Raw genomic sequence first — 25,840 nt, forward strand, 5'->3', positions numbered from 1 at the left:
CACTTGCCCCTACGGAGAAGGGGATAGGGTTAAAATTGTGTTCGGACTTGAAGTTTCTGACTTCATTTTTGTTGTATGTAGCTTCTGCCCATGGAGCAGACAGGAGGCTGTTTAGAATGTTTGGATGAAAGTGACAGTAGCTTATTTTCAAGATAATATGGCAGGCATTGGCAGGTAGGGTCTGAGGAAAACCAAGAGAACCATCAGTCATGTTAATCGGTATACTGACCGAGATTTTAATCTGACAGTTCCCGAAGACGGGTCACAAGACAATCGAATTGCTCGGTAACGGAATTTCTGGTTGAAGGGAGAGGAAAATTGAGACGAGTGATCTCGCCGGGATGTGATACAGGGACTCTCTGAAAATAGAAGTTCAGTACTCAGCTTCTTAGCAGGCTACAAATATCTTCCAAAGTCATCATCGTGTGGGTTCGCATACGTCATTCTTGCATTACGTAACTACTACTACTACTACTACTACTGCTCTTACTACACCGGTAACCGACACTGCTTCTGCCACTACTACTACAGGTAACATCTCATAATACCGAAACTAATTTAAGCCTCCATATACTGATAATGACCACCAAAATTGTTGGACTAACCGGTTTCAAGACCGAACTTCGAACTCAGATCCGCCCGAATATAAAGCAAGAACTCTGGCCTGTAAGACTTATACCCCTCGCTTCCCCACGGCCTGCAGGTTGAGGACTGTTAGAATTCAGAATAACTACAGGTTATCCTATATAATGCGTCTGTTCCAATAACATCAAGCTCCTGCGTACGACACCCAACATTTTCTCAATAATATAAATACCAATAATTTTCTGTCAATAATTAGCATCGCTGTAAGTATGAACAGTTCTAATCTCGAAAATTTTCAAAGCCCTGTACATACTGCGACGTTTGTTGGCAGGATATTTGACTAAAATATTAAGGAAGAAGGAATATAATGCCCAGTCTCATTTCAGAGAAAGCCAGCAGACTTCATCTGTCAATGTACATACATAGTGTGCACAGTGTTACTTTTTTACGTGCTCGGACGAGAACCGGCGTGACACAATTAACTGAGTGGAGCAGATAAACTATGTTCGCTCAGCACTCAAGAGGTTCCATCGTTTGTTTTTGGAAACCCCAAGGTTCATTACCGTGTCCACAGCACCCCGACAATGGACCCTATTCTGAGCCACCTGAATTTAGCGCGCATTCTCCCACCCTAATATCTTCAGTATTCAGTACTGAGGGGGTGGGTTTCCCCATGCGTCCATTGTGCGTCCCCCTTTAATTTCTACTGTCTCCATACCCTACCGGTACTGGTGCTCGCTATCAGCCCCTTTCTGCCAGCGAGGTTCCGATCCTCTACTGCAGTGGTATCTAATAGTTAGTCCCTTTCTGTCAGAGAGGTCGCCCCTCCTCTGACAGTGGGACCCAATACTTCCCCATCTACCGGAGGCATTGGAAACTACTTTGGGCGGGAAACTTTTTGGCCAAATTTAGCTCAGAGGTCTCCTAGAGACATGAGGTTCTTTTACGTGCCATAAATCTACAAAACTACTTGTTCCCTGAATGTTTCCGCCCTTAAAAATTCCATGACCGCCGGGTTTGAACCCGCGTACCTTGAATCATGAGGTGGGAACGTTACCCCTAGACTACGGAGGCCGCTACCCTAATATCTTAATATCCATCCTCACATTATTCTCCCCTCTATTCCTAGATCTCGCACATAGCTCTTTCCTACAACTTTCCATCTCATCTGTCCTATGCGGGCTGCTCACTTCCCCATCTCGTTCTGACTGATTTCGTCATTTTAATCATATCTGTTGAAAAGTACAATTCAGGAAACTTTGTTACATCGCTTTCTCCGCTTCCTGCCTCTCTGTGATCCACATGAGAACGACAATAATGATGATAGTCGCTGATAAGACAATCTTCGAACACTACGAATAAGAATACACCACAGTCCCTAGTTTCAGCTTAATGCCCTGATCACATCGTCTTGAGCTCTGTGTAAATGCGTGTTCGTCTGCTCCTGTCATGAACATTCGAGCGACTGTAATTGAGTTCGAGGAGTGGGGGAGATATTTTAAATTGGTGGTGGGGTGGCGGGATATTTGCACGGTAACCAGTCTCATTACGCGGAAGTGAGGCGAGGGACAATTCCGCACCCCTCATGAAGTCGGTCACCGAGATCGTGCTACAGGAGAATGCGAGGAAGTGACGTCTCGCTTTCTCATAGACAGAAGGCCGACGCTGGAAACCAATTTCCGGGCGACGATGTCAGGTCACATATATCTACCTCGTAGCACCCTCGTGCACTCTGGACATGACTGTTAACCATCTGGTTACTGCGGTACTGCGGAAAAATGAGATGGCAGTAGAGGGGTGTCGACACCCGGCAAGCATTTATGCCCGTTAATTGATTCTCACTCACTCACCGAGCTAGCCGACCCACATTTCATTCCCTGCCACGCAGCCTCCTCGTGCTAGCACCGTTTTCACTGAGTCCCTTTCCTTCACTTCTTTCTATCTCCTGCTAATGAGGCAAAATCTTCTGGCTTGAGGCACCATTTAGCCTCGTAGGTTTCGGAGTAACATCCTTCTGAAGATGAAGACAGTATATTTCCCCAAAATATTGGTACACATTACAATCTGCCATAAATCAAAGATTACAACATGAAACTTCGCCGTCGTGGGAACATCGAAGCTTATAGAAACGAAGTTATGTCCCTCGTTGCCCACGAACTGTTATGCCAACGTATATTGCGACATACTTTCTTCTTCTTAAAGTTCTCTCGTTTCTTGTTTTCTTCCTTTTCCTATACTCTTTTCTTTCTATCTTCTTTCTTATCTTTTCCGTTCTTGTTTTCTTCCTTTCATCTTCCTTCCTTTATTCGTTTTCGATTCCATTGTTTCGTTTTTTCTTTAATTTATTTTTTTCTTCTACGACCTCCGACTTTCGATTTCTTCATAAGTCTCTTCTGACAGTTCCCGTCCCTTTCTACTTAAAGAGGAAGCTACTGTCGGTAACGTTAGGCAGTGCTTTCTGCATGTATTGTCGCTTCATGGTCTTTCAACTCTTCATCTTTGGAGAATATAAGTTATTAAGATGCAGATTCATATCTGCAATCCATACCATATTCGGCAAGTCTCCTTTCTAAATCAATTTAAAATAACATTTTGCCTACTTGAATCTTCTCGGTTCTTTATTTATCAAAATATAAAACCTTACTTCGGTATTTGTATATAAAGTTGCTTAACTAATTAAGCAGTACGCCTTGAAGAGGTAAGGGGGCGTGAATATATACATCCACATTTTCTTGACATCGGCATTAGTTGGAGGTGCGCGGTCAGCTTCACATCCCAGCGCTTTATACCCGGGAAAGGAGCCCCGGTACCCATTGTATAGGAGGCTGGGTGAACCTCAGAGCCGATCTGGACGACATGGAGAAGTGAAAATTCTTGACCCAACCGGGACTCGAACTCCGAACTCCGGTCTTCCAGCCCGTAGCCACTCGCTATGCCGACTGCGTTATCCCGGCTCCTCGGTATGTGTACATACGTGTTGAAAATGACAGTATTTACAGCTTCTGTTTCCCACCGGCATATTCACAGTAAAGACATGCAGAAGATTAACTTACACTGTGTCATTTCAGGACAGGTTCCGCACTCAAGAGAACTGAATTTCACATGATTAAATGCGTACATCTAAGACAGACGCTTTATTGTCGAACTTATTTCTGGAAATGCTAATGTAAGTTATAGCGTTCCGGCCCTCTGTGAATTTCGTGCTCACAAATATGCAAAGAAAATAGAAGGGTACAAAAATTTCGCTTCATCGTATTGGTTCATTTTGCCAAATATCGAATTCGACCATCCAGGACGGAAACAGTTTCGACAGAGATATTTGTCGAGTTAATATGTGTCATCGAATAGAGCACGTAATAATATTATGCTTAATTAGCATACTTGGACCATCACCGAGAGCTGTTAGTATCTATTGCCAACAAACTGTTCATCTGAACCGAAGGAAAAGTCTTAAACAAGAGACTAATCATATTAACTTCTATGTTTATTTGCCCCGTTTTATGCAAGAGCTCATAAGCTCCTGTGTAATTCTTCTGAAGGTCAGTGCAGCGGTTGAGTCATTACACCAATGTTATGTTTCTCTTTGTCCGTTGTTTGAAATACAGGTTATTAGACGAGTGTGAAGTTGTGGGAGTTAACTCGACTCCTGTTTTCATATATTTAGTTTCAACTTTATTGACATTTTTTCTATTAAATTATTAATTTATTAGGCTAATATTCAAAAGTCGGTAAACTTCGATCCAACCACCTACTGATGATGATGTGTAACATTACAACTGACCGCCTAAATATAAGAAGAGAAACAACGCTCGAAACGTCGTACATATCAAATCTGCCTCAAACAAAGGGCAATATCGAATATAATTGTTGCGTAATTTCATATGTATAAATGTTCAAGGACCTGCAAATTCTTGTCTTAACATGACAGGAGAATTTTTTTCTGTCACATACCAAAGAACGCAGAAAATAGATTAGTTTGGAGACACACACACACATATATATATATATGTGTCATATGTATATATATATTTTTTTCTGTCACATACCAAAGAACGCAGAAAATAGATTAGTTTGGAGACACACACACACACTTATATATTATAACCTGTATTTCAAACAACGGACAAAGAGAAACATAACATTGGTGTAATGACTCAACCGCTGCACTGACCTTCAGAAGAATTACACAGGAGCTTATGAGCTCTTGCATAAAACGGGGCAAATAAACATAGAAGTTAATATGATTAGTCTCTTGTTTAAGACTTTTCCTTCGGTTCAGATGAACAGTTTGTTGGCAATAGATACTAACAGCTCTCGGTGATGGTCCAAGTATGCTAATTAAGCATAATATTATTACGTGCTCTATTCGATGACACATATTAACTCGACAAATATCTCTGTCGAAACTGTTTCCGTCCTGGATGGTCGAATTCGATATTTGGCAAAATGAACCAATACGATGAAGCGAAATTTTTGTACCCTTCTATTTTCTTTGCATATTTGTGAGCACGAAATTCACAGAGGGCCGGAACGCTATAACTTACATTAGCATTTCCAGAAATAAGTTCGACAATAAAGCGTCTGTCTTAGATGTACGCATTTAATCATGTGAAATTCAGTTCTCTTGAGTGCGGAACCTGTCCTGAAATGACACAGTGTAAGTTAATCTTCTGCATGTCTTTACTGTGAATATGCCGGTGGGAAACAGAAGCTGTAAATACTGTCATTTTCAACACGTATGTACACATACCGAGGAGCCGGGATAACGCAGTCGGCATAGCGAGTGGCTACGGGCTGGAAGACCGGAGTTCGGAGTTCGAGTCCCGGTTGGGTCAAGAATTTTCACTTCTCCATGTCGTCCAGATCGGCTCTGAGGTTCACCCAGCCTCCTATACAATGGGTACCGGGGCTCCTTTCCCGGGTATAAAGCGCTGGGATGTGAAGCTGACCGCGCACCTCCAACTAATGCCGATGTCAAGAAAATGTGGATGTATATATTCACGCCCCCTTACCTCTTCAAGGCGTACTGCTTAATTAGTTAAGCAACTTTATATACAAATACCGAAGTAAGGTTATATATATATATACGTACACCGTGCGTGCGTTGGTGTGTGCGTCATGGTAAAAATTGTTGACTTATTTTATCCGTCAAACAAATTCTCTCTACTCTGGTCATTTTTCCAGAAGAGAAACGTCGCCTCTCCACTGGGTTTTACTTGCTTCCCATGAACCGACTTCCCATCACATAACATAGAAATACATAAAATCGGTCTACTGCCCGTTTTATTATATACTGTGTATATAAGGCATAATTTATTGTTGACAAAGCCTTCCGTCTCTGTGGAGAAATATATTAAAAAAAAAGGGACTTGATATTTTCCAAAAAATTCAGAGATCTTCCATTTGTCAGGCTTAATTTTTCATTCGACATGTACAAACGGTTTTTTTTTGTGCCCTGTATGTGTCAAGGAATGGAAAATGTAAGGGTTATTGTCCTCACATAAGTGCAAAATCAGCAGTACCTCTACATACTGCTCTGTTTAGTGGTTGCACGCGGTAGCTACTATGCTACAAGCCAGAAGGTAGCGGGATCGAATACCGATGAGGTGGATTTTTTAAATTGATCTAATCCTTCCAGCCGCATTATGGCCCTGGGGTCGACCCAGCCTCTAACAGAAATGAGTACCAGGAATATTCTTGGGAGTAAAGGGCGGCCAGCGCGTAAGGCTGACAACCTTACCGCCATCTATGAGTCGACTGTCTAGAAAATGTGGGAAACTCAACATCTCACAACCCTATGGACCTACATGGCGTGTTACAGGGATACCTTTACTTTTTTTTTATTGCTAGTGAGGTGGGACTAAGTCCCTTGTACTGCGGCCACTTCTGGCCTATTGTACCAGCCCCAGATGATAGGTGAGGGTGATTGTGGAGCAATTGGTGGAATGAAGATTGGCAGGGGAAACCGAAGTACTCGGAGAAAACCTGCCCCAGCGCCACTTTGTCCACCACAAATCCCACTTTACCAGACCCAAGATCGAACCCGGGCCGCCGCGGTGGGAAGCCAGCGACTAACCGCTTGAGCTATGGCGCGGCCCTATATCTTTACTTACTTTTACTCTTATTTAGTAGAAATATTAGGCAACATCTCACGAATTTACATTGGAGTGGCCTACCAACGGCTCTTATCAGAGTGTCTTTATTGGCTGTGCAAATAAATCCCGTGGGCTTCAAACAATTTGTGAGATCGGTCTTAGTTCTTTGTTGGAGCATCACTTCCGCTGTCTTGTTGAATTGAAATAGTAATTACATTTAATAATCTCACATGTTCTCAAATCATTTCATTTGTTGAACATCCTCCGCTGTACATACCCCAAGTACATTGATGAAAGGTCTTAATTTTATTGAAAATATCAAATGTTACGAAGGTTAAATTAATTTACCTTTTTTCCCCAGCGTCCTGATACAATTATTGACAGGCATTGCTACTTTCTGAAAGTTCAAAGAATATATTGTAGAAAGGATCATATGAAAATGAGTATAAATATAAACGTTGCAGAGGTTTTAAAAATTTCTCATCAACTTGTGCTGTGAGAAGATGTCAAACGGGCAACGATGGTTTCGTACATGTAAAAATAACAAGTCAGCTGGCTATGAAAGGCTTTTAATAACGGTGACATGAAATTAGAATCGCTAGGGGCTCATTATTAGAAAGGGAGTGACAGTGGTTACTGCTGCGAACGCCTGGGCGATAATAGCGTACACGTATAGCAACACTGAGAACTTGAGAATGAGAGCACATGTGTGGAAGAGTGAACTAAATCGAAGTGAGCCCTAAAGAAGGTACACTTTATGAAAGACACATTGAAAGTGTCGCTTCACACCGAATTATTGTTTTGTGTCTCGTGTTTCTGCCCCTATGATCTAGTTGTCAGAGTTCCTGCCTACAGATCTAGAGGTCCCGGGTTCGATTCCCGGCACTACCAGATTTTCTGAGAAGTAGTGGGTCTAGAACGGGATCCACTCAGCCTTATGAGGATGATTGAGAAGCTATTTCAAAAAAATAGCTACTCCGGTCTAGAAAACCGAAATTAACGGCTTTGAGGATCCGTTGCGCTGACCACGTGACACCTTCTATCCGCAAAAGTTAGGACTAACTTCACCGACAAGAGGTCGCTCGGTCGGTATAGTTCGCTTGCGGACTATAGGCCACGGAGTCTCTATTTTGTTCAGTCTGTAGGCCTTTCACCCTTAAGGTCTGTCCATCTCTATCTAAACGAAAATTCTTTCGCCGTTGGTTCTGCTATATATTGTGTTGTAATCGTCGTTTCACCGTTGCTGAACCATGTTCTCTTTATACCCGTTTTCTTACCACTACTGGCCCAACGTTGATGAGTGCCATTTTGTTCTAACCGGCTGCTATGCCTGTCCACTTACATTAACTGTTGTCACCGGCCGCTGGCTGCTACTGGTGGCGGCTACAGCTGGCTTTACCCTGCTTCACTTATCACACTTACACACCTCTCATCTTTAGGATAATGGGTTTAGTTTGGGCGTCAGTAAACTGATACTATCAGTTTACAGATTCATGAAAGGGGTGAAGGATTCATGAGGGGTTGCTGTGGTGGGTAGCTAGTTCTCCGGTAGAGCTAAGGTTCTGTTCTCAGGTCGATTGGCAGGGTCTCGCTTAGAAAGGGGAATGGGGACTCCTGTTATAACACACACACACACACACACACACGTTGTTCCACAAGACACTTTATTCCTATTAGGTTAATCATGACTGCTCTGGAAACACTTGATTACACTTGCTTGCTAAGTTAGGTATCACTCTGATTTTCGTCTGAATACAGAACTGTTTACTGGGTTTCAAATATAATTTCGATATGATAAATTCCACTTAACTGGTACTTTATTTTTCCGTTTTAATCACACTTTAGGACACACAGCTTTGCAGACTGTAAGCGTAGTAAGTCCACAAATTTTTACACAATTAATTATAAATTTTGGAGTGATGCAGATTTTGCGTCCGTATGGTTCTTGAGTCGGGAAACAACTAACTTAGCAGAATGACTTCTCCTCAAAACTCGGAGCCCTCTCGGTCCACGAGTCAACTCCCTAAATTACTAGGATTGGTCACTTTTGAAAAATAGGAGTACTTAATTAACTATTCCCCCAATCCATTTAAAGATTACAGGCTTCAAAGACTTAACGAACATTCTGACAGTAGCTTGATAAATGCTAAGCTTGGTTTGGGTCTCAGGAAACTCCCATCTTTAAGTTACGGTGTTCAAAACTGTCACATATCGTATTCTCAAAACATTCCGACAAGCAAAATTTCGTGTAACTTTCTAAGGGACCTAGCTGCGGGGGGCCTTCCAGTTTCACTTTGCATCTGCGTTGACCAGTCGTTTTTCTTTTGTTTTCTTCATTCCAGATTTGGGCTAAAACTACTCCTTGAGAGCGAGAAATAGCCTATGTAACTCTTGTCTATTTGCTGCATGTACAAGTAAACCTAATCGAACATGGTAATTAATATGGATCAATACAAGATACTAAATTAAATCCAGCTGAGATTGGCAGTACTCTTACAGTGTATGAGTTTGAAACTGTGTATCTCACTCTACTGGAATGCCGTAGCTTTATTTACTTGATAAAACAGCGTCGAGTGGTACATTTAAAAAAAGGCAGAGAAAGGAAGTTTATGGAGAGAGTTACATAATGACAGTCTTTATAATTTGTAACTTGTAAAGCGGCTCGGGCCCGTCACGGTAGCCGAGCGGTCTAAGGTATGTACTGTCTTCGCAAGCTTGAAAACCGGGATCCTGAGTTCGAATCCCACTCAGGGCATGGATGTTTAGTTAGTGTGTGTGCGTTTTTCTGTGTTTGTGTACAGGTAGAGGCCTTGCGACGAACTGATCACCCGCCCAAGGAGTCCTACCGTATGTGTAAGATCTAGAAAAACCGAAGTGAACGGAGGAGTTCATGGAGGTAGGCCTAGGCCCACTGGGGCTGTAGTACCAAGGGGGAAAAAAAGCGCCTCGGACGTGAAACTGACCAGTCATCTCCAACTAGTGCCGAGGTCAAGAAAATATGGATCTACACGTATACATCCACTCCCCATGCGTCTTCATGGCGTAGTGCTTAATTAGTTAAGCACAGGGACAACTTTTATTTAAGGTGATTAAATGAAGCAGGCTACAGTGGAAGGAGCGAGATATGGGCCACGTTTGGGGAACGAAGTACAACGGAAAATGCAGCATTGACAGCCTTTATATCAGTTCATGCAACAATTAATATTACAATATAAGAAATTTGCCGCTACGAATTTCGGGATCAGGAATTTATTTTCAGGCTGTTTTTATATGCAGTTACTAAAATTATTTTATCGGTTAGTGGAGTGATTAATCGTTATATTTTATAAAACCATACGTTTTCAAAATTATTGTAAATAGTATTTATAAGAATTAAATTAATTGAATTGGTTTTATACCAAAATTATAAATTATTTATTATTTTTAAACACTTTTTTTAAATGTTAGTGGGGTGGGACTAAGTCCCTTGTACTGCGGCCACTTCTGGCCTATTGTACCAGCCCAAGATGATAGGTGAGGGTTATTGTGGAGCAATTGGTGGGATGAAGATTGGCAGGGTAAACCGAAGTACTCGGAGAAAACCTGCCCTAGCGCCACTTTGTCCACCACAAATCCCACTTGACCAGATCCGAGTTCGAACCCGGGCCACCGCGGTGGGAAGCCAGCGACTAACCGTATGAGCTATGACGCGGCCTTTTTAAACACTTAATACACGTATAATATGCAAAATTTGTGGGCCTTTAAATTATTTAAATAAAGGTGAACAGGGTACTCTGTTATTGGTATGGATTTCTACACTGTTTTACTGCTCTGATGTACAACATCGGTGTATCAACAGAACGCAGCACTTTGAGAGATTAATAATAGAAGATATTATTAAAATTTAAATCTGTCAATTTTAAAGTGTTCCGGCGATGGTGTGTAACACTCGGGATTTGTTAAGTATTTGTCGATCCTCTAATATTCTAAAGAACACAACTATTCATAAACTGAATCCTTTTGAAGGGTGGGGGACATCTACTCTGTTCGGTCCGTCAGAAAGAACTGATCTCAGTCACTAGACGATTGAGGTTGATTAAGGTTATTTTTTTTCACACAGGGTAGTTGCCTCCTGAGGATGGAAACAGAGCGTTTCTTTAGAATGTCAGACTATGGAAAAGCCCAAAAAATCAGTAACCCAAACCATTTTTGTATAAATGAACAGAATTGAACTAGCTCAGGATAAGTTCCTGCACGGGCTTAAAGAGAAAACGGTGATAAAATTTTAGCTTTCATAAAATCAGAAAATATCTTAACCGGGTTAGTAAGTGTACAGGAATTTAATTTCAAGCTACCGGCGTCATGAGCCTACATGAATATGCAGGACTTTAGTTGGACTGGTGACGTAAATGTACAGTCCTAATTGCAACATTAGTTGCTGATTAATATGATGATAAGCACAGAGAAACGGCAACACGACCAGTGAATAATGCAGGCCGTTGCCACACCTCTCTTAGTGACGGTCACACGTAATGCGCGGTACAAACAGTGGCTGCAGTGGAGACAGCCCACACGTTTCGGTATGCGTGAAAGTGAACCCAGTCTGATGAATTCCCTTGCATCATTATAAAAACGTATAAAAGTCTTTCTAATTAGCCTGCTGTAACCTGACGCAATGTACGATTTCCAGTCATTAAAGCCTGGTTTGGGAGGTGTCGTGACTTAGATTCTCAGTACAAAAGTCGGCGCCATAGCTCAGGCGGTAAGTCGCCGGGTTCCCGCCGCATCGGCCCGGGTTTGAGCCCAGATCAGATAATATTGTATTTGTGGTGGACAAAATGGCACTGGAGCAGGTTTTTCTTTGAGTATTTCGGTTTCCCCTGCCAATTATCATTTCACCGACTGCTCCACATTCATCATCATCTATATCACACGGGGCTGATACAATAGTCCAATTAGTGGACTCAGTCAAACCCCACTCCAAGAAACTAAAAAAAGTAATGGCCACTCAGAAAGGATTTCCGTGGAATTTCTCGATTTTTTCTGTTAAATTATGGGACCGTAAAGCACTATAGTCCAGCTCCGAGACAGTTCATTACGGGTTTTCTAATGTTTAGAGCTCCAACTTTATTCAGTTGTAATCTTCTATACGTCAGAATGCCACCCTTACTACTAATATGGGGATGTTGCCCATCAAAAGGCAGTGAAAAATATACGTACTTAGACACGATTTTCTTCTACAATAGAAAGGTTTGCATTATGCCCACAGAGTTTGTTATGGGATTAAGAAGACTCTCAGAATAAAGAGTGACGATTTCCGTAAACAGCGTTAACTAACTGACCTGACATGTTATGAAGACTCGCTCTGTTTCTGTAGGGTGGAAAATTGCATTTTAAATGTTAATTACTTAGAATTCTTTCTTGATAGGGTTAATAACATGTCACAACAGCTCACTACAGGCGTCAGGCCAAAGCCCTATGAACGGCCGGTTGGAGCAATCATTGGCTTCTTAGACCAAGAGATTTTCTCTGACGACGCTTCAGAATATCGACCTAAGGTTCCATTATCTGATGTTTCGGACACCTGGATGATGTGCTTGAGGAAGTGGAGTCTTCTGCGGCCGTCCGACTTCTTATGGAAACAAGTCTCGCTGTTTCGGAGACTGCTTCTGCCTCCACAGCTAAAGAGTGATGAAGGGCAAAGCTATGGAAGTCCATTTCACGTGATTATACCCCAGGATTTCTTCATTGAGAGTGCGTTACCGGACGAATGTTTGGAAATCTGTGCCACTGTTGTGGACACGCTGGATTTTGAATTCAACCTCAGTGATAAATCATTTGGGAAAAAATTTCAAACTCTAGAAGTATATTAACATATATCTCTTTGGCCTTCTCTCAGATTCAAAGAGTTAACCGTACATTATATACATAACAGAATAAGTTGATGGACGGTTTCAAAATTTTTGATCGTCCACAATTTTCGAATATATATAGTACGCATTTCGAATATTCAGATCATTTAAGCAAAATATTGTAATGATAAGATAAAGAAGGGGGGCACGCGGTAGCGTAGTTGGGTGAGGGGCTATGCTACAAGCCGGAAGGTCGCGGGTTCAAGTCCTGATGAGGTCATTGAATTTTTTCAGTTGACCTAATCCTTCCAGCCGCACTAGGCCCTGGGGTTTACTCAGCCTCTAACAGAAATGAGTACCAGGAATTAATTAAATAATTTTCCTGGGGAGTAAAGCGCGGCCGGCGCGTAAGGCTGACAACCTTACCGCCATCTTTGAGCCGATTGTCAGATAGTGTGGGACCCTCAACGTCTCACAACCCTATGGGCTTTCACGGCCTGTTACAGGGATAGCTTTACTTTACTTACTTAAGATAAAGAATATTTATACAACTGTAAATGTTAAATAGATTTTATATCAAACTGATTGGGCAGTTCAATTACTGGACTTTGATAGTGTGAACGTAAATAATAAATATATAACTGTATCATAAACAAAAAACAAACTCCGTGGCTTTAGTCCGCAAGCGAACTATAGCGACCGAGCGTCCGACGCTTATAGGCGAAGTTAGTGCCAACTTTAGCGGATAGACGATGTCTCGTGGTCAGCGCAACGAATCCCCACGGCCGTTGATTTCTGTTTTCTAGCCCGGAATAACTATATCATATGCATATTAATTATATTGTGATGTATATACCCATTGCTAGGCAACGACTCGGTAAATAAGACTCGACAATAGAGAGGCTGTTTTCTGTGGAGTCCACGCCGCTACCGTTGCTATGCAATGGTTCGGTAAACACGCTTCAACAATTTAGACTGTGTTTTCTGCGTGGTCCGTGCCGAGGGTTATCTTCAAGGTAATCGGCCAAGGAGTCCTACCGACTGTGTAAAAGTGATTACGAAGCCGGAGAAGAGGCCTGGGCCCAACAAAAGACTGTAGTGCCATTGATGAATGAATGAATTTATTGTTTATTGCAGTATTGTGCAACGGTTGTTATGTGCGAAAATTTAATATCGCTATTTCATTTTACAAGAGTTAAAATGCTTATCAAACTATTTCCTTGGATTTTTGCATTCTTAATTGACATTGATGTTCATTTATTGTAAGTAAAATATACAAGATATAGAAAGAAAGACGGATTAGTTTAGAATGGTAATATATTTATAATATATATTGCATTTACAGCTTTGTTTCTAATATCACAATTCTGATAAAGCAAAGGATTTTTTATTCACATAGAATCATATTCAATATCTGATCCATGTCATGGAATAAAATTTGAACACAAAGTATGAAGTTCCCCATAATTCTATCCACTGTTTGTTCTAACGATGCTTCCAACAGCAACTCTGATTCCTGATTTCAATCCTTAAACTTCTTACGGAGTATCAGTGACCGATAGAAAACTCCCAAATTTACGTGTTTATCACTACAGATGCGTCTGCCACGCAGCACAGTGTCACAAACTGTTGTACCTTGCAGTCATTCAGCACACACCACATCGATAATTGTTTTAAATGGACTTTTATATCTTATTCAAAGCTGTGTAGGATTTGATGTTCTCACAGCAGTGGCTATGAACAGTTCTATCTTCTAGACTATAGCGCTGTTTACTCAGATGAAACTGAACCGACATTCCAAAGGAACATATCAAGACAGTTGTGAACATGGTAATGAACTTTCGGATTACATAAAATGTTAAGAAATTCTTGAGTAGCTGCCCAACTGGCGGCTTCTCAAGAGGGAGTCAGCTCCATGCTGATAGTTATTCCTTACACATGTTCACATTTGCATTCCAAGGGCATGCCAGAATATTTGTATCTTATAGTCACTGACTACAAGCTGGACTCTGGGGTTTGATGCCCGGGAACGTAAAATTAGAGACTGCAGGATGTTACCGTATCCACAGGGACTGGCATGTTCATTTCTGCTTACAAGTCTAGACAACGGCAGCGTAAAACTGGCAACTCATCCATTCAGAACAGAGATCTAGAATAATCTGAGATTTAGTTTTGCATCGGTGAAGCGTCAATATCTCGTATCACTAGCAAAACGGACAAATTTACCCAGAATTTCTTGGTGGGTAACGTATTACATTGTCCTCAGAATGCCCGTGATTGCTAGGGACTTGCAATGACATTGGGAATTTTTTTTCTGATCTGAAGACTTCAGTCTGTTGGGATCTGACTACGTGTGATTTGCTAGATGCCAGCGATTCGGAGGAATTTGCTTATTCCGTCTTCAGGACAGAGCCTTCTATGAAACTACCAAGCTATACGGCGTCACATCCCATACGACAGTACTCTTCATGGTCACCGCCGTAAGAACGTCAAATATCACATTCTTTCGTGGCACCTGTTAACGAAATTAGTTCACAGAAACTCGTAATACGAGTATATGTCGCTGTGTCACCTTCGTTCTCATCTGTGTTTGAATGAAATAAATGTCAACTGTTTCCAGGCAAACAATTCTTTCTCTTCCATACATCGTTTTGTGGTTCATTTTGAAATCTAATGCCCGCCTCTGTGGTCTAGTGGTCAGAGTTCCTACCTACAGATCCAGATTTTCTGAGAAGTAGTGGGTCTGGAATGGGGTCCACTCAGCCTTGTGAAGATAATTAAGGAACTATTTCAAGGAAATAGCGGCTCCGGTCTAGAAAGCCGAAATTAACGGCCGTGAGAATTCGTTGCGCTGACCACGAGACATCCTCTACCCGCTATAGATGACACTAATTTTTCCGAAAAGTGACGGTCGCTCGGTCGGTATAGTTCGCTTGCGGACTAAAACAGCGGAGTACATAATTTAATTTTTTACTATCAGACAGTTCGCGGGATGCGAGAAATGCTTAACGTACACTGTCGGAAGATGACACTTCAAATTCAATACATAAAATATCTACAAGGAAGGAGATCTGTTTCTAAAGCGATAAGTCCCATTCATAGCGCGGGAAAATGTTAAAACCATCCAATAACACACTCGGGTACATAATTAAAACCTGGTCTTATTTTGCAATAACAACCTTCCTTTCAATGGATACATTCTGAAGCACATTTACGTTTGAATTTCTAGGCATATATACGGACGTATCTAATGTAAGTGCCCGTTAAAATTTGATCTAGGTAAGGTATCGCTTCTTCATGAAGTTTGGAGATGTAACAGGAACGAAAGGCTGTTGCCATGACGACATGGAAATGTGCTGTTCTCTCACTTCAAGGGTTTGTACGGCAGTAACGTTTGAATTGCGAGACATGGGAATTCCAGGAACAGAGCTTCGTTGTGATCTACTTGCGTTCCCATTCGCACAGCTGCAGAATCGGCGATACTGGATCAAAGCGAGGTAGATGGACACATCGTGTTCTCGCCTTGTACAGAGAACAGCCAACTGATTTCAAACAATGCATTCTTTATAACCTCCCCGTTCACATTTCAGAATTGGCTCACAAATATAACAGCGATTTATTCATACTTACAGAATTCTGCCCCTCACTCCTTTTTTAAGCTGTTCGTCTTTGAAGAAATTAGTTTTCTTGGCTATGGAGCCGCGTAGATATCGTGTTAACCGACGTTATTTGCTCACGTCGGTTCTTCGCTTGCGAATTTTCTTCTTTTTTCTTCTACCCTGAAGATGGAGGCGATACGTTCCTCCAAAACGTCGGTTAACACAACATACACACGGCGCCATGTCCCAAAAGACTGCTTTCTTCATAGTCACCGCCGTGAAAACCTCAAATCTTACATGTTTGTCTTTGAGTTCCTGCTTGGCATATCGAAGATGTTGCTTTGTTGAGTGTCCACTCTTCAAGTACAAATTATCCTCTTAGTAGATGCGCTTCAGTTGATAATATTGTTGCAGGGACGTTGCAATGTTTGGAACCAGAAATGTTTGTTTTAATCAAATTTTGTAGCTGTTCTTTCTTACAAGTATTGTGTTTTTGGACATTATCCATCGTCTTGTCTTTACTTAAAACCCATCCTGTTTATTTTTCAAAACAGAACGTTTCGGAGACTGGATTCTGTCTCCGTCTTCAGGTAAAACCTACTCAGTTGGCCCAATAGATAGAGCTGGTCCCTATCTCCCTAAACAGAACGTTTCGGAGACTAGATTCTGTCTCCGTCTTCAGGTAAAACCTACTCAGTTGGCCCAATAGATAGAGCTGGTCCCTATCTCCCTAAACATTTTTTTGAAAAATAAACAGGATGGGTTTTAAATAAAGACAGGACGATGGATAATGTCCAGGAACATAATACTTGTAGCAATGCACATCGTCACAAACTTTTAGATCTTATCTGTTCCTTTCTTCTTATTAAAATGCTAATTGTACTCAGTGTAAATGTATGCATTTTCCTAGTCACATAATTTCTAGCGTGATTATCCTCATTAAATTTTTAATATTGTCTAAGTTGCCTTGCCTTTCCTTTGTCTATGTACACGTATGTACGTGTTTGTTTCCATCTTTGGTCGTGCTTGTTCTATAATTGGCATTTTAGCTGTTGGGCAAGAACGTAAGTAAATAATTGAATTGAAATTAAAATGATGCACATCAACTTATGTTATTTCAACGTATGGAGATTGATGCAAATAAAAAATATATATGAATGTTATTTGTATAAATATATTTCACACGTAACTGTATTAGCATTATTTTGTAGGATAATCCAGCATCAAATCCTTAAAAAATTAAGACATTTTATAACTAAGATAAGACAGAATCTTTTCTTCAGCCCTTAAACATTCATGGAGAGCGTGGCGGGACTCACTAGTTAATAATTAGGGCGGCCGCACACCAACTGCATCAAGACAATCATCAAGACATGAGACAAAAGACGCAGTCTTGCTTCATTCGTGATTGGTCAGCATTTAGCTGACGTCAGCATCATGACTCAGACCGGTGTGCGGCGGTTTTCATAATCTCATTCGTTTCAACTGTGCTGCTTTCTTTGCATCATGTCGCAGACATCGTGTCTTGACTGTTACATGTCTTGACGCATGCTGGTGTGCAGCCTACCTTACACAACTAGTTGATATAGGTATGTTTGTTGTTTCAACTGCGGCAGACACTCATTTTCTTTGGTTACGAGACAAATTCTCAGTCTTCTCATTGTCGTCATATTTACGTAGTATAATATTTTAGGTACAAAAATATCGACATCAAATATCTGTGAAGAATTCGACGAAATCCAAACTAAAAGTTAGTGTTCATTCTCAGAAACTTTCACGACGAAACGACATGACCCGTATACATTTTGAAAATGGAAGGGTTGAAGCAGTTGCATGATGAATCCCTACTTGAATTTTTTATTTCTGTGGAACTGCCGTTGTTAATTTCTTTCAATGCGAGTTTACATAATCGTAGAACACATGGAAATTAAGTTTTCTAATGGCGGAGATCCATATGAATATCCCTGTCATCTCTTTTTATTTCTGTATACCGTCTACTGATTTACACTTGTAGATACCCTGAAGAAGGAGGCAATACGCTGCTCCTAAACTTTGGTGACTTTGTATCAGGCTACAGGCTTCATATTTTTGTAGAATAAGACTCGTGATATCATGTAATACAACGTATTGATTTTGCTCTGGCAGCCTGACAGGTCTACGTAAGGACTCGATAGTTGCGAATCAAAACGACGGGTTTAAAAGCAGACGGAGGGGGAATGAAGGAGGAACGCACATCCGTTTCAGTGTTAGAGTAACGAGGGTTTCCATCTTGAAATCAGATCAAGAACCACTGAAATCTGAATCCATTTGAAGGGGAGTTCTCCACTGTTTCAAATTCCGTGGTTCTACCGGCATAACGGAACCAGATTCACAATGTAATAAGCAAATTGTGACCATCTGTTTAGTTTAGTCTGCTTATGTTTAATATTTTTTTTCATTTTGTCGTTTCTTTTTCTAGAGCCACCTACAACAAAGCCACAGTGGAGATTAAATGAGGACTTCTACCAATCTCAACAATCACATGATGATCTCGTCCACCAAATAAGAGGAGGTGTATATAATTTCCATTTTTCAAGATTTGATCCAATTACTAACACGACGTACTGGTTTATTGTCAACTAACAAACTTATTGTCATACCCGTGAATGTTGTGTCCTCTCACACACGACTCCTGGAACATGTCATAGTCAGACTGATCGCCATTTTGCATACATACGCCTTGAGCTTCATATCCTTTATTACCATAACGAAATTATAATCTAGTTCACAATTTCAACTGCATTATCAGTCTTCCATGGTTGCTATCATAGCTGCTTGTCATTTATGTAGTCGGTTCGTGCTTTTTTTAGCTCCGTTTTTTCGACGTCCCCAGCTCTCAAATACTGACCCACCGCCTGATGAAGCGAGACGCGAATAATCACAATTTTGTCTCGTCAGGCTGTAACACGTAACTGTCATTATATTTCAGTCTTCTTACATAAGTGTGTCTTTCTTTATTAGAGGTAAAATTAAACTAATGCTGTTACTAAAGATCCTCAGAATGTAGGCCTATTAGTTATAAAGTTTCTTCTCCGACAGATGCTGTGCTGCTTTGTCAGGCCGAAGAACATTGTCTGTGAGATTGACTGATAACTGGATTTGGAAATATTTTTGTCTCTTCAGTCATATATCGTCTCTGTGGTCTGGTAGTCAGAGTTCCTGCCTACAGATCCAGAGGTCCCGGGATCGATTCCCGGGGCTGTCAGATTTTATGAGAAGTAGTGGGTCTGGAACGGGGTCCGCTCAGCTTCATGAGGATAGTTGAGGAGCTGTTTCAAGGAAATGACGGCTCCAGTCTAGAAAACTGAGATTAACGGCCGTGGGGATTCGTTGCGCTGACCACGCGACACCCTCTATCCGCTAAAATTGGCACTAACTTCGCCGACAAGCGGCGGTCGCTTGGTCGGTATAGTTCGCTTGCGGACTAAAGGGCACGGAGTTTGTTTGTTTTGCAGGCATATGTTCGAGAAGTAATCTGTTAGAATTTCTGTTGGGTTACTAGCTCTATTTACAGAATATTTTTGTAGTGTTTCTAAGCTTGTTCTCATTTAATGCCAAGATATTTATCATTAAATATCCACAGCCGACTTCATCCAAGTTATCTCCATTTTAACGTTCGTGAGAATCCTCTCAGTCCATTAAATGCTTTACAATCTCTAATTATGCAGAAGCTCCAACAAATAACCGAAGAATTAGCAGTTTTCACACAGGTTTGTCAGTCAAATATGCGCCACTCCCTCAGTTTCTTAAGGACGAAGAACAACACATTATAATTCGTATAGTGTCTCACGTTTCCATAATATCTTCCTTTAGTTTTCTGAAATGTTATTTTTTTCTAGAGATCCCTACGACAAAGCCGCGATGGAGGTTGAGTGATGACTTGTACCAGTCTCATCAGTTCCATGATGGCCCCATTCACCAAATTGAAGGAAAAGGTTTATCTTACTTTCTTTTGGCTTGCATTATGTCTTGAACTAACACGGCTACTAACACGACAGTTTGTTTACGTGTCAATAACAAAACAACCATTTTGTGAAGTCTGCAGATTCTGTTTTGTTATGCCTGAGCTTGTTGAGTTTGACTGATGGCATTACTGCATATGACCTCGGTTTTAAAACCCTGCGTCAAGTCACTTTCGGTGTGGGAAAATTTTAGAACCTGTAGTTTCTGATGCCTGGACCTCACCTACTCTAAGAATTGCCAGTACATTTGTATTTTTCATTCGTATTCATTCATTTCTGTACTAAATATTGTTTCATGAGAATATTTAATGTAAGAGTGTTCCACACTACAATAACCAATTCATGTACATTCTAAATTGTTCTGACGATGCTGTATAACGCATAGAATTAATGGGGGTTTTGGACTTTTCCATCATCCGATATTCTGGCAAATAAAAAACACGACGTTTCCGAAGCTGGATCTGTTTCCGTCCTCAGGTGAGAGGGGAAGACACCTAATCAGTTGGGCCCCTAAGAGAAAGAGCTAACCTCAATCACTGGACAACCCTTGTCAGATTCACATAGCTATTTAATCACCTGAGACCAGGCTAATTCGAAGGGAGATGACAAGATAATATGCAATAACATTTCTGATAAAGTAGACACATGCGTGGAAGTCGGATAGAAAATGGGGCAGAAATATGTCGTACAAATGTAACCAACAAAACTATGTGCGTGAGTACCAATAAAAAGAAATCGAGAAAAACTGTGAAGACATGTTGTATCTACAATCAGTGCCATCTGTAAGAGTACATCAGTTATCACAATCCAACTGAAAGCTAACAATTTCTTGCAGTACTCATATTTTTTCTGTATCATCATAAAATGCAACATATTATTTAACGTTTATTGTTACGCAAAATGTCATTGCCCAGTTTAAGTGGTATGTTGCTATGCCTATCTCCGGAGTCTGCGCAGTCAACATGTTCATATTGTTCAGAGTGATTCCCTAGAAACAGGCTGTAACGGCATGATATTAATACTGAGTTTCGCTCAAGTATGTCATTTCGTTAAAACGTTGCTAGTAGGGACACACTGACAGACGGCCGTAGATAGGTAACAAGCCTCTTCTCGTTATGAAGGAGTAAAGTTATCTGAAGATGCACTGTCATGTTCTTCCAACTTCAAAAATGTTAATCGAAGTGAACAGTATTTAGTTCAAAAATCCAGCCTAAGCTATTTGACGTGGATATAAAGCACTCTGATATAAGTTTGTTTGCTCTCACAGAGGGCACAGCTGCTCAGCGTCTCCCATACAACGCTAATCTTGAAGTGGACTGTACGCTTTATTCAGTAACATGCATCGCCATGCCTATATAGGATAACTGAATGTCCTATACCGAATTCATGCGGTTGCTGAGGGTGTAATTTGGAGCAGAAAATACAAATAATTTGTTTAATTGATCATTCTTATCAGGTTATTAAGTTTCATCTGTTTCAAGGAAGTAAGACAAATGTACATTCATGTGTACAATCGGTTATTTACATGTAACATCTGTATTTATTTCAATTAGTATGAGAAACAACTATTTTGAAGATATTAGCTCTATCGCAGTTTGAATTTTACATCAGTTTTGCCTCGAATATCTAATTATTCATTTATAAAGCTGCTCACATTTACCTCCACCGGCGCGTACGCGCGCTTCACGTCGACTCTAAGCGGAATCGATGCCGTGAACCAGTTGTACAGGCCGCACCTGTCAGGTCTTCGCGATCTTATGGTTCTGTGGCACACAGTTCTCTTTTTGATCCATTCCCATGATAACAAATTTAAGTGAGACCAGACTGTGGGACCAAAACGGCCGTTACGTGTCCGGAAAATGTTTGATCGAATAACTTACGCACTTGCGTTGAAAAGAAAGTGGGTTGGAGCGCTGTCGTGATGAAACCACGCGCCCTTCCCAATACTAACTTACGTCTTTCAACAGAAGGGGAAGTCTTCTCTCAAGCAAATGGACTACTGGTTTACACTGAGACCCTTCGCTTGCACGCATGGTTCACTTTGTTACGTGAAGATAAAGTTGTCCCTGTGCTTACCTAATTAACCACTACGCCATGAAGGCGTATGGGGGAGTGGATATATAGATGCATGTTTTTTTTTTTACCTTGGCACTAGTTGGAGGTGAGTGGTCAGCTTCACGCCCCTGTCGCTTTAGCCCCGGGGAAACAGCCCCCGGTATCCATTGGATAGTAGTTTGGGTGGGCCCCAGAACCGGTCTGGACGATTTCAAGAAGAGAATATGATTGCCCCTGCCTGGGCTCGAACTGCGCGACCCCTCAGCCGTCCAGTCAATAGCCAATCGCTATACCGACTTCATTATCCCGGCTCCTTCAGTTTTGTAGTCGTTTATAAATCAGTCCGAATGTTGACGCTAAACTTTTGTTAAAGCGAAGAGTGTCGATCAGAATGAGAATGTATACCCCGCTTTGTCACTCCATAATGTCAGAGGCCATCGACTAAACTGGAGGTTATCATTACATACTTTGACTGAAGCTTTTGCGTAAGTTATGCATGAAAACGACAACTACTCCCCATGCAGTGCACGTCGAAGTTCACTCTAAAAAATACTTTCACCTCTTGCAACCAGACGAGCGCTAGTCGATTTCTAACAACTTCTCTTCATTCTACAAATAGCGCCTGCGCCTGCCACGGCCAGCGTCTCTCACACCGCAAAGTACTGTTGCGTACTGCATGTCTCGTCTGTTGCTTCTGGTATGGCTAACGTTTCTGGTATTTCCTCCACGCAGCTGTAGCATTTCCATCGCAAAAACTGTAATTTTAATACATTTCAGCATATGCTGCATTAGGCTACTCTGGCATTCTTTCACCTTCTATCGCAAACTTGCTGTCTGAATTAGTGACTCATAAGCGATACCAGTATGGACTTAATTTTGTGGCATATTATCACGTATTTGGGGTGTGACTATAGACGGGGTATGGAGTGGTGAATGGATTCATTGACCACTTATGGACACCATTTGGAAGTACACGCAATTACAAAGTTATCGCTGAACTTTACAGTTTACAAATCACAACAGCACCCGCTAAGCTTTTTTCCAGCCTTCTCTGTTAACAGCCGTTCCCTAGCAACGGCTTCTAATAATGGAGATTTTTCAGCTTCCCGCGCTCACATCTTTACTCTCGGGCGAATATCCCGCAACTGAACTGACTGACAACTCATCTATAGTGCCATCTCTTCTCAGCCTCCATTGTAGAGCTCGACTCAACTGACTAGGTCACAGGCTTGCCTCCATTTCATACCCATCTCCTAGTCTTCTCTTCACAGGCTGACTTTCATCTGACTCAACTGAACTCTCTCACTCACAAACTAGCTACATCACTTCACTTCATTCAACTGAGCTGCAGTCCGCCGGGCTGGGTTCCTCGCTATATAGCCTCGGAGTGAACCCAAAAGAAAACACCGTTCCTCTGTAGATGCGCGCGTCCACCTCCGAGGGAACGTGCTTACCCAGCCGAGCCTTAGAAAACAGGTTGCATAACCCCGTTGTTCTATGATTCCGGGCGTTACCTAGCAAAGGCCTCTGTTTGCAGAATCACTGCTTAGGAATAGGTCTAGTAACCAGAATATGAACGTTCCACCACACGAGCGTACAAAAGTCAAGACTGAAAAATTCAAACGCCATAATTATGAACTGTTTTTTATACAACCGTTTCTTTGCACTTTGCTCCAAATTTGTGCCTCCTTAACTACTAGCTAAATCTGGCAATGAAACTTTCAGTGGCTCTATACATATATTTCACACTATCCTTTTGTCTGCCCCTCAGGCTCCCATTTCGGAAGCTAATAATAATATCGGATAATAATAAATAAAATGCTGCTCATTTTAGGGAGGAAATCACGGGTTTTCTTTTGTAATTTCGCTGTTACATGCATAGGATCGAGTCCAAATCAACTCCTTTCTGCTTAAAATTACTAAGGAACATTCAGCTACAGAATAACTTAAACAGGCTGTTTTATTCCGACATAAGGTACGGCAGTACGTCACGAAAACGGAACTGCATTCCTTAGCGTCGCCATACAAGCTTCTGCACCTCTTCATTTGCTTCCATGAAGATGAAGGCAGCAGATGAATCGTTATAGGAAAGCACTGGAACGGTACAGAAAACATGAAGATGTAATTTTCATTTTACCATGCAAAGCAAAATAATCATGCCCTTTCGCTTCTAATAAGTGATCTGTAATCACACATTGAGTGACCCTCATGTACATCCACACATACTATTGCAAGGAAGTAATATTTTATCACAGAGTTCTATACAAAAACTTCAGTACATATTCCTCTGCGTGGATATTTTCTTCTGATAAGGTTCGACAAACTAATGAAAACACTACAGATACTGTACACATTTCTTTATTCGCGTGGTGTTGGACCAAATTTTGCCTTCAGTACAGACGGAAATTTTTCTTAAAATGAACTCGTACAAGTTCTGAAGAGTCTCTACCGGAATTTTATACCATTCTTCTTGAAGAATTGCTGTAGAGATGTTGGAGGTGGTAATCTGTTCCTCACTCTAGTCTCCGAAATTGATCACAGTGATTCAGTGATGTTCCAATCTGTTGATTGTGCTGGCCAGGGAAGATGTTGAAGTTCACATTCATGATATTTAAACCATGACCAAACCTTTCCCGCTACGTAAATTGGAGCATTTTTGTCTTGAAAAACTACATCGTTTTTCGAAAATGTCTGGATCATGAAATGCACCTGATTACCCAATGTGTCCATGTACTCCCTAGCAGTAATTAGGCTTGAAGGATAATAATGGGACCCACAGAATACCACGACATTGCTGCCCAAGCCATCACAGAACCTCTCCCTTTCACTCTGTGGTATCAGGCATTCTGGATTGCAGGCTCCCTGTGTGTTCTCCAAACGTTAACTCTTCCTGATGCAGGTAACAGCATGGAGGATGACTCACCTGACCATATCATGCGCGATCTCATTTGTCTGATGTCAAAATTTTATGGTCATGACACCATCGTTTACGCATCTGAGCATTAGTTTCAGTAATCAGAGGTTCAGCAGTTGCAGCCCTGCTGTGGATGTCGGGTTTGTACATCTCACGTCGGACAGATTTTGTGGAAACAGGGTCTTCAAGATGAATATTCAGTTCTGTTGCAGTATTCCTGTGCTGCAGTTGTTGTGTAATTTTTCGAAACAGTTCTTCTTAATATGCACGGTGAGTCCAGGATCCGTTAGGACTTTTTTTTTATTTTGCCCTGCAATACCATTTGTTGGCGAGTTGTGGTGTTAAGATTCTTGAAGTTTCAGCTGTGGCTGTCTATAATTTCAAAGCGCAAGCATCGCTGCATCATGTGTTCTGACCTTGAATGTAACAGTACTGTTCTGACGCTCGTAGGAAAATGGCGGTTGAACAGAGAGCCAACATCAAATTTTGTGTGAAGTTAGGCAAAACAGCCGAAGAAGCGTACGAAATTATGAAAAGTGTGTAGGGTAGTGATTGTTTGAGTCGCTCGAACATTTTTCGATGGTATGCTTTATTTCGTGACGGCAAGGAGGACATTGAAGACGCTCCACGCGCATCAAATCCGAGAACAAGTCGCACTGAAGAAAATGTGAAAAAAGTGACCGAAATCCTTGCATCAGACAGACGTGTTTCTGCAAGACTCATCGAGGAGTTTTTGGGAATACCAAAAATACTGTGCATC

The 25,840-nt window shown here is 41.3% G+C and overlaps 1 protein-coding gene across 1 annotated transcript in view; it reads left to right on the forward strand.

The window, feature by feature from the left end:
* The window catches only part of LOC111871477 (lachesin), a gene marked incomplete at its 5' end in the record, with an annotated part of 213,487 nt that overhangs the window by 130,433 nt on the left and 57,214 nt on the right, over positions 1 to 25,840 (forward strand). Inside the window, 2 exon segments of the mRNA XM_033754270.1 lie at positions 18,569 to 18,661; positions 19,989 to 20,084. Coding sequence (XP_033610161.1) covers positions 18,569 to 18,661; positions 19,989 to 20,084 — 189 coding nt within the window.

Source organism: Cryptotermes secundus, unplaced genomic scaffold, assembly GCF_002891405.2.
Source record: "Cryptotermes secundus unplaced genomic scaffold, Csec_1.0 scaffold465, whole genome shotgun sequence".
NCBI lineage: Eukaryota > Metazoa > Arthropoda > Insecta > Blattodea > Kalotermitidae > Cryptotermes > Cryptotermes secundus.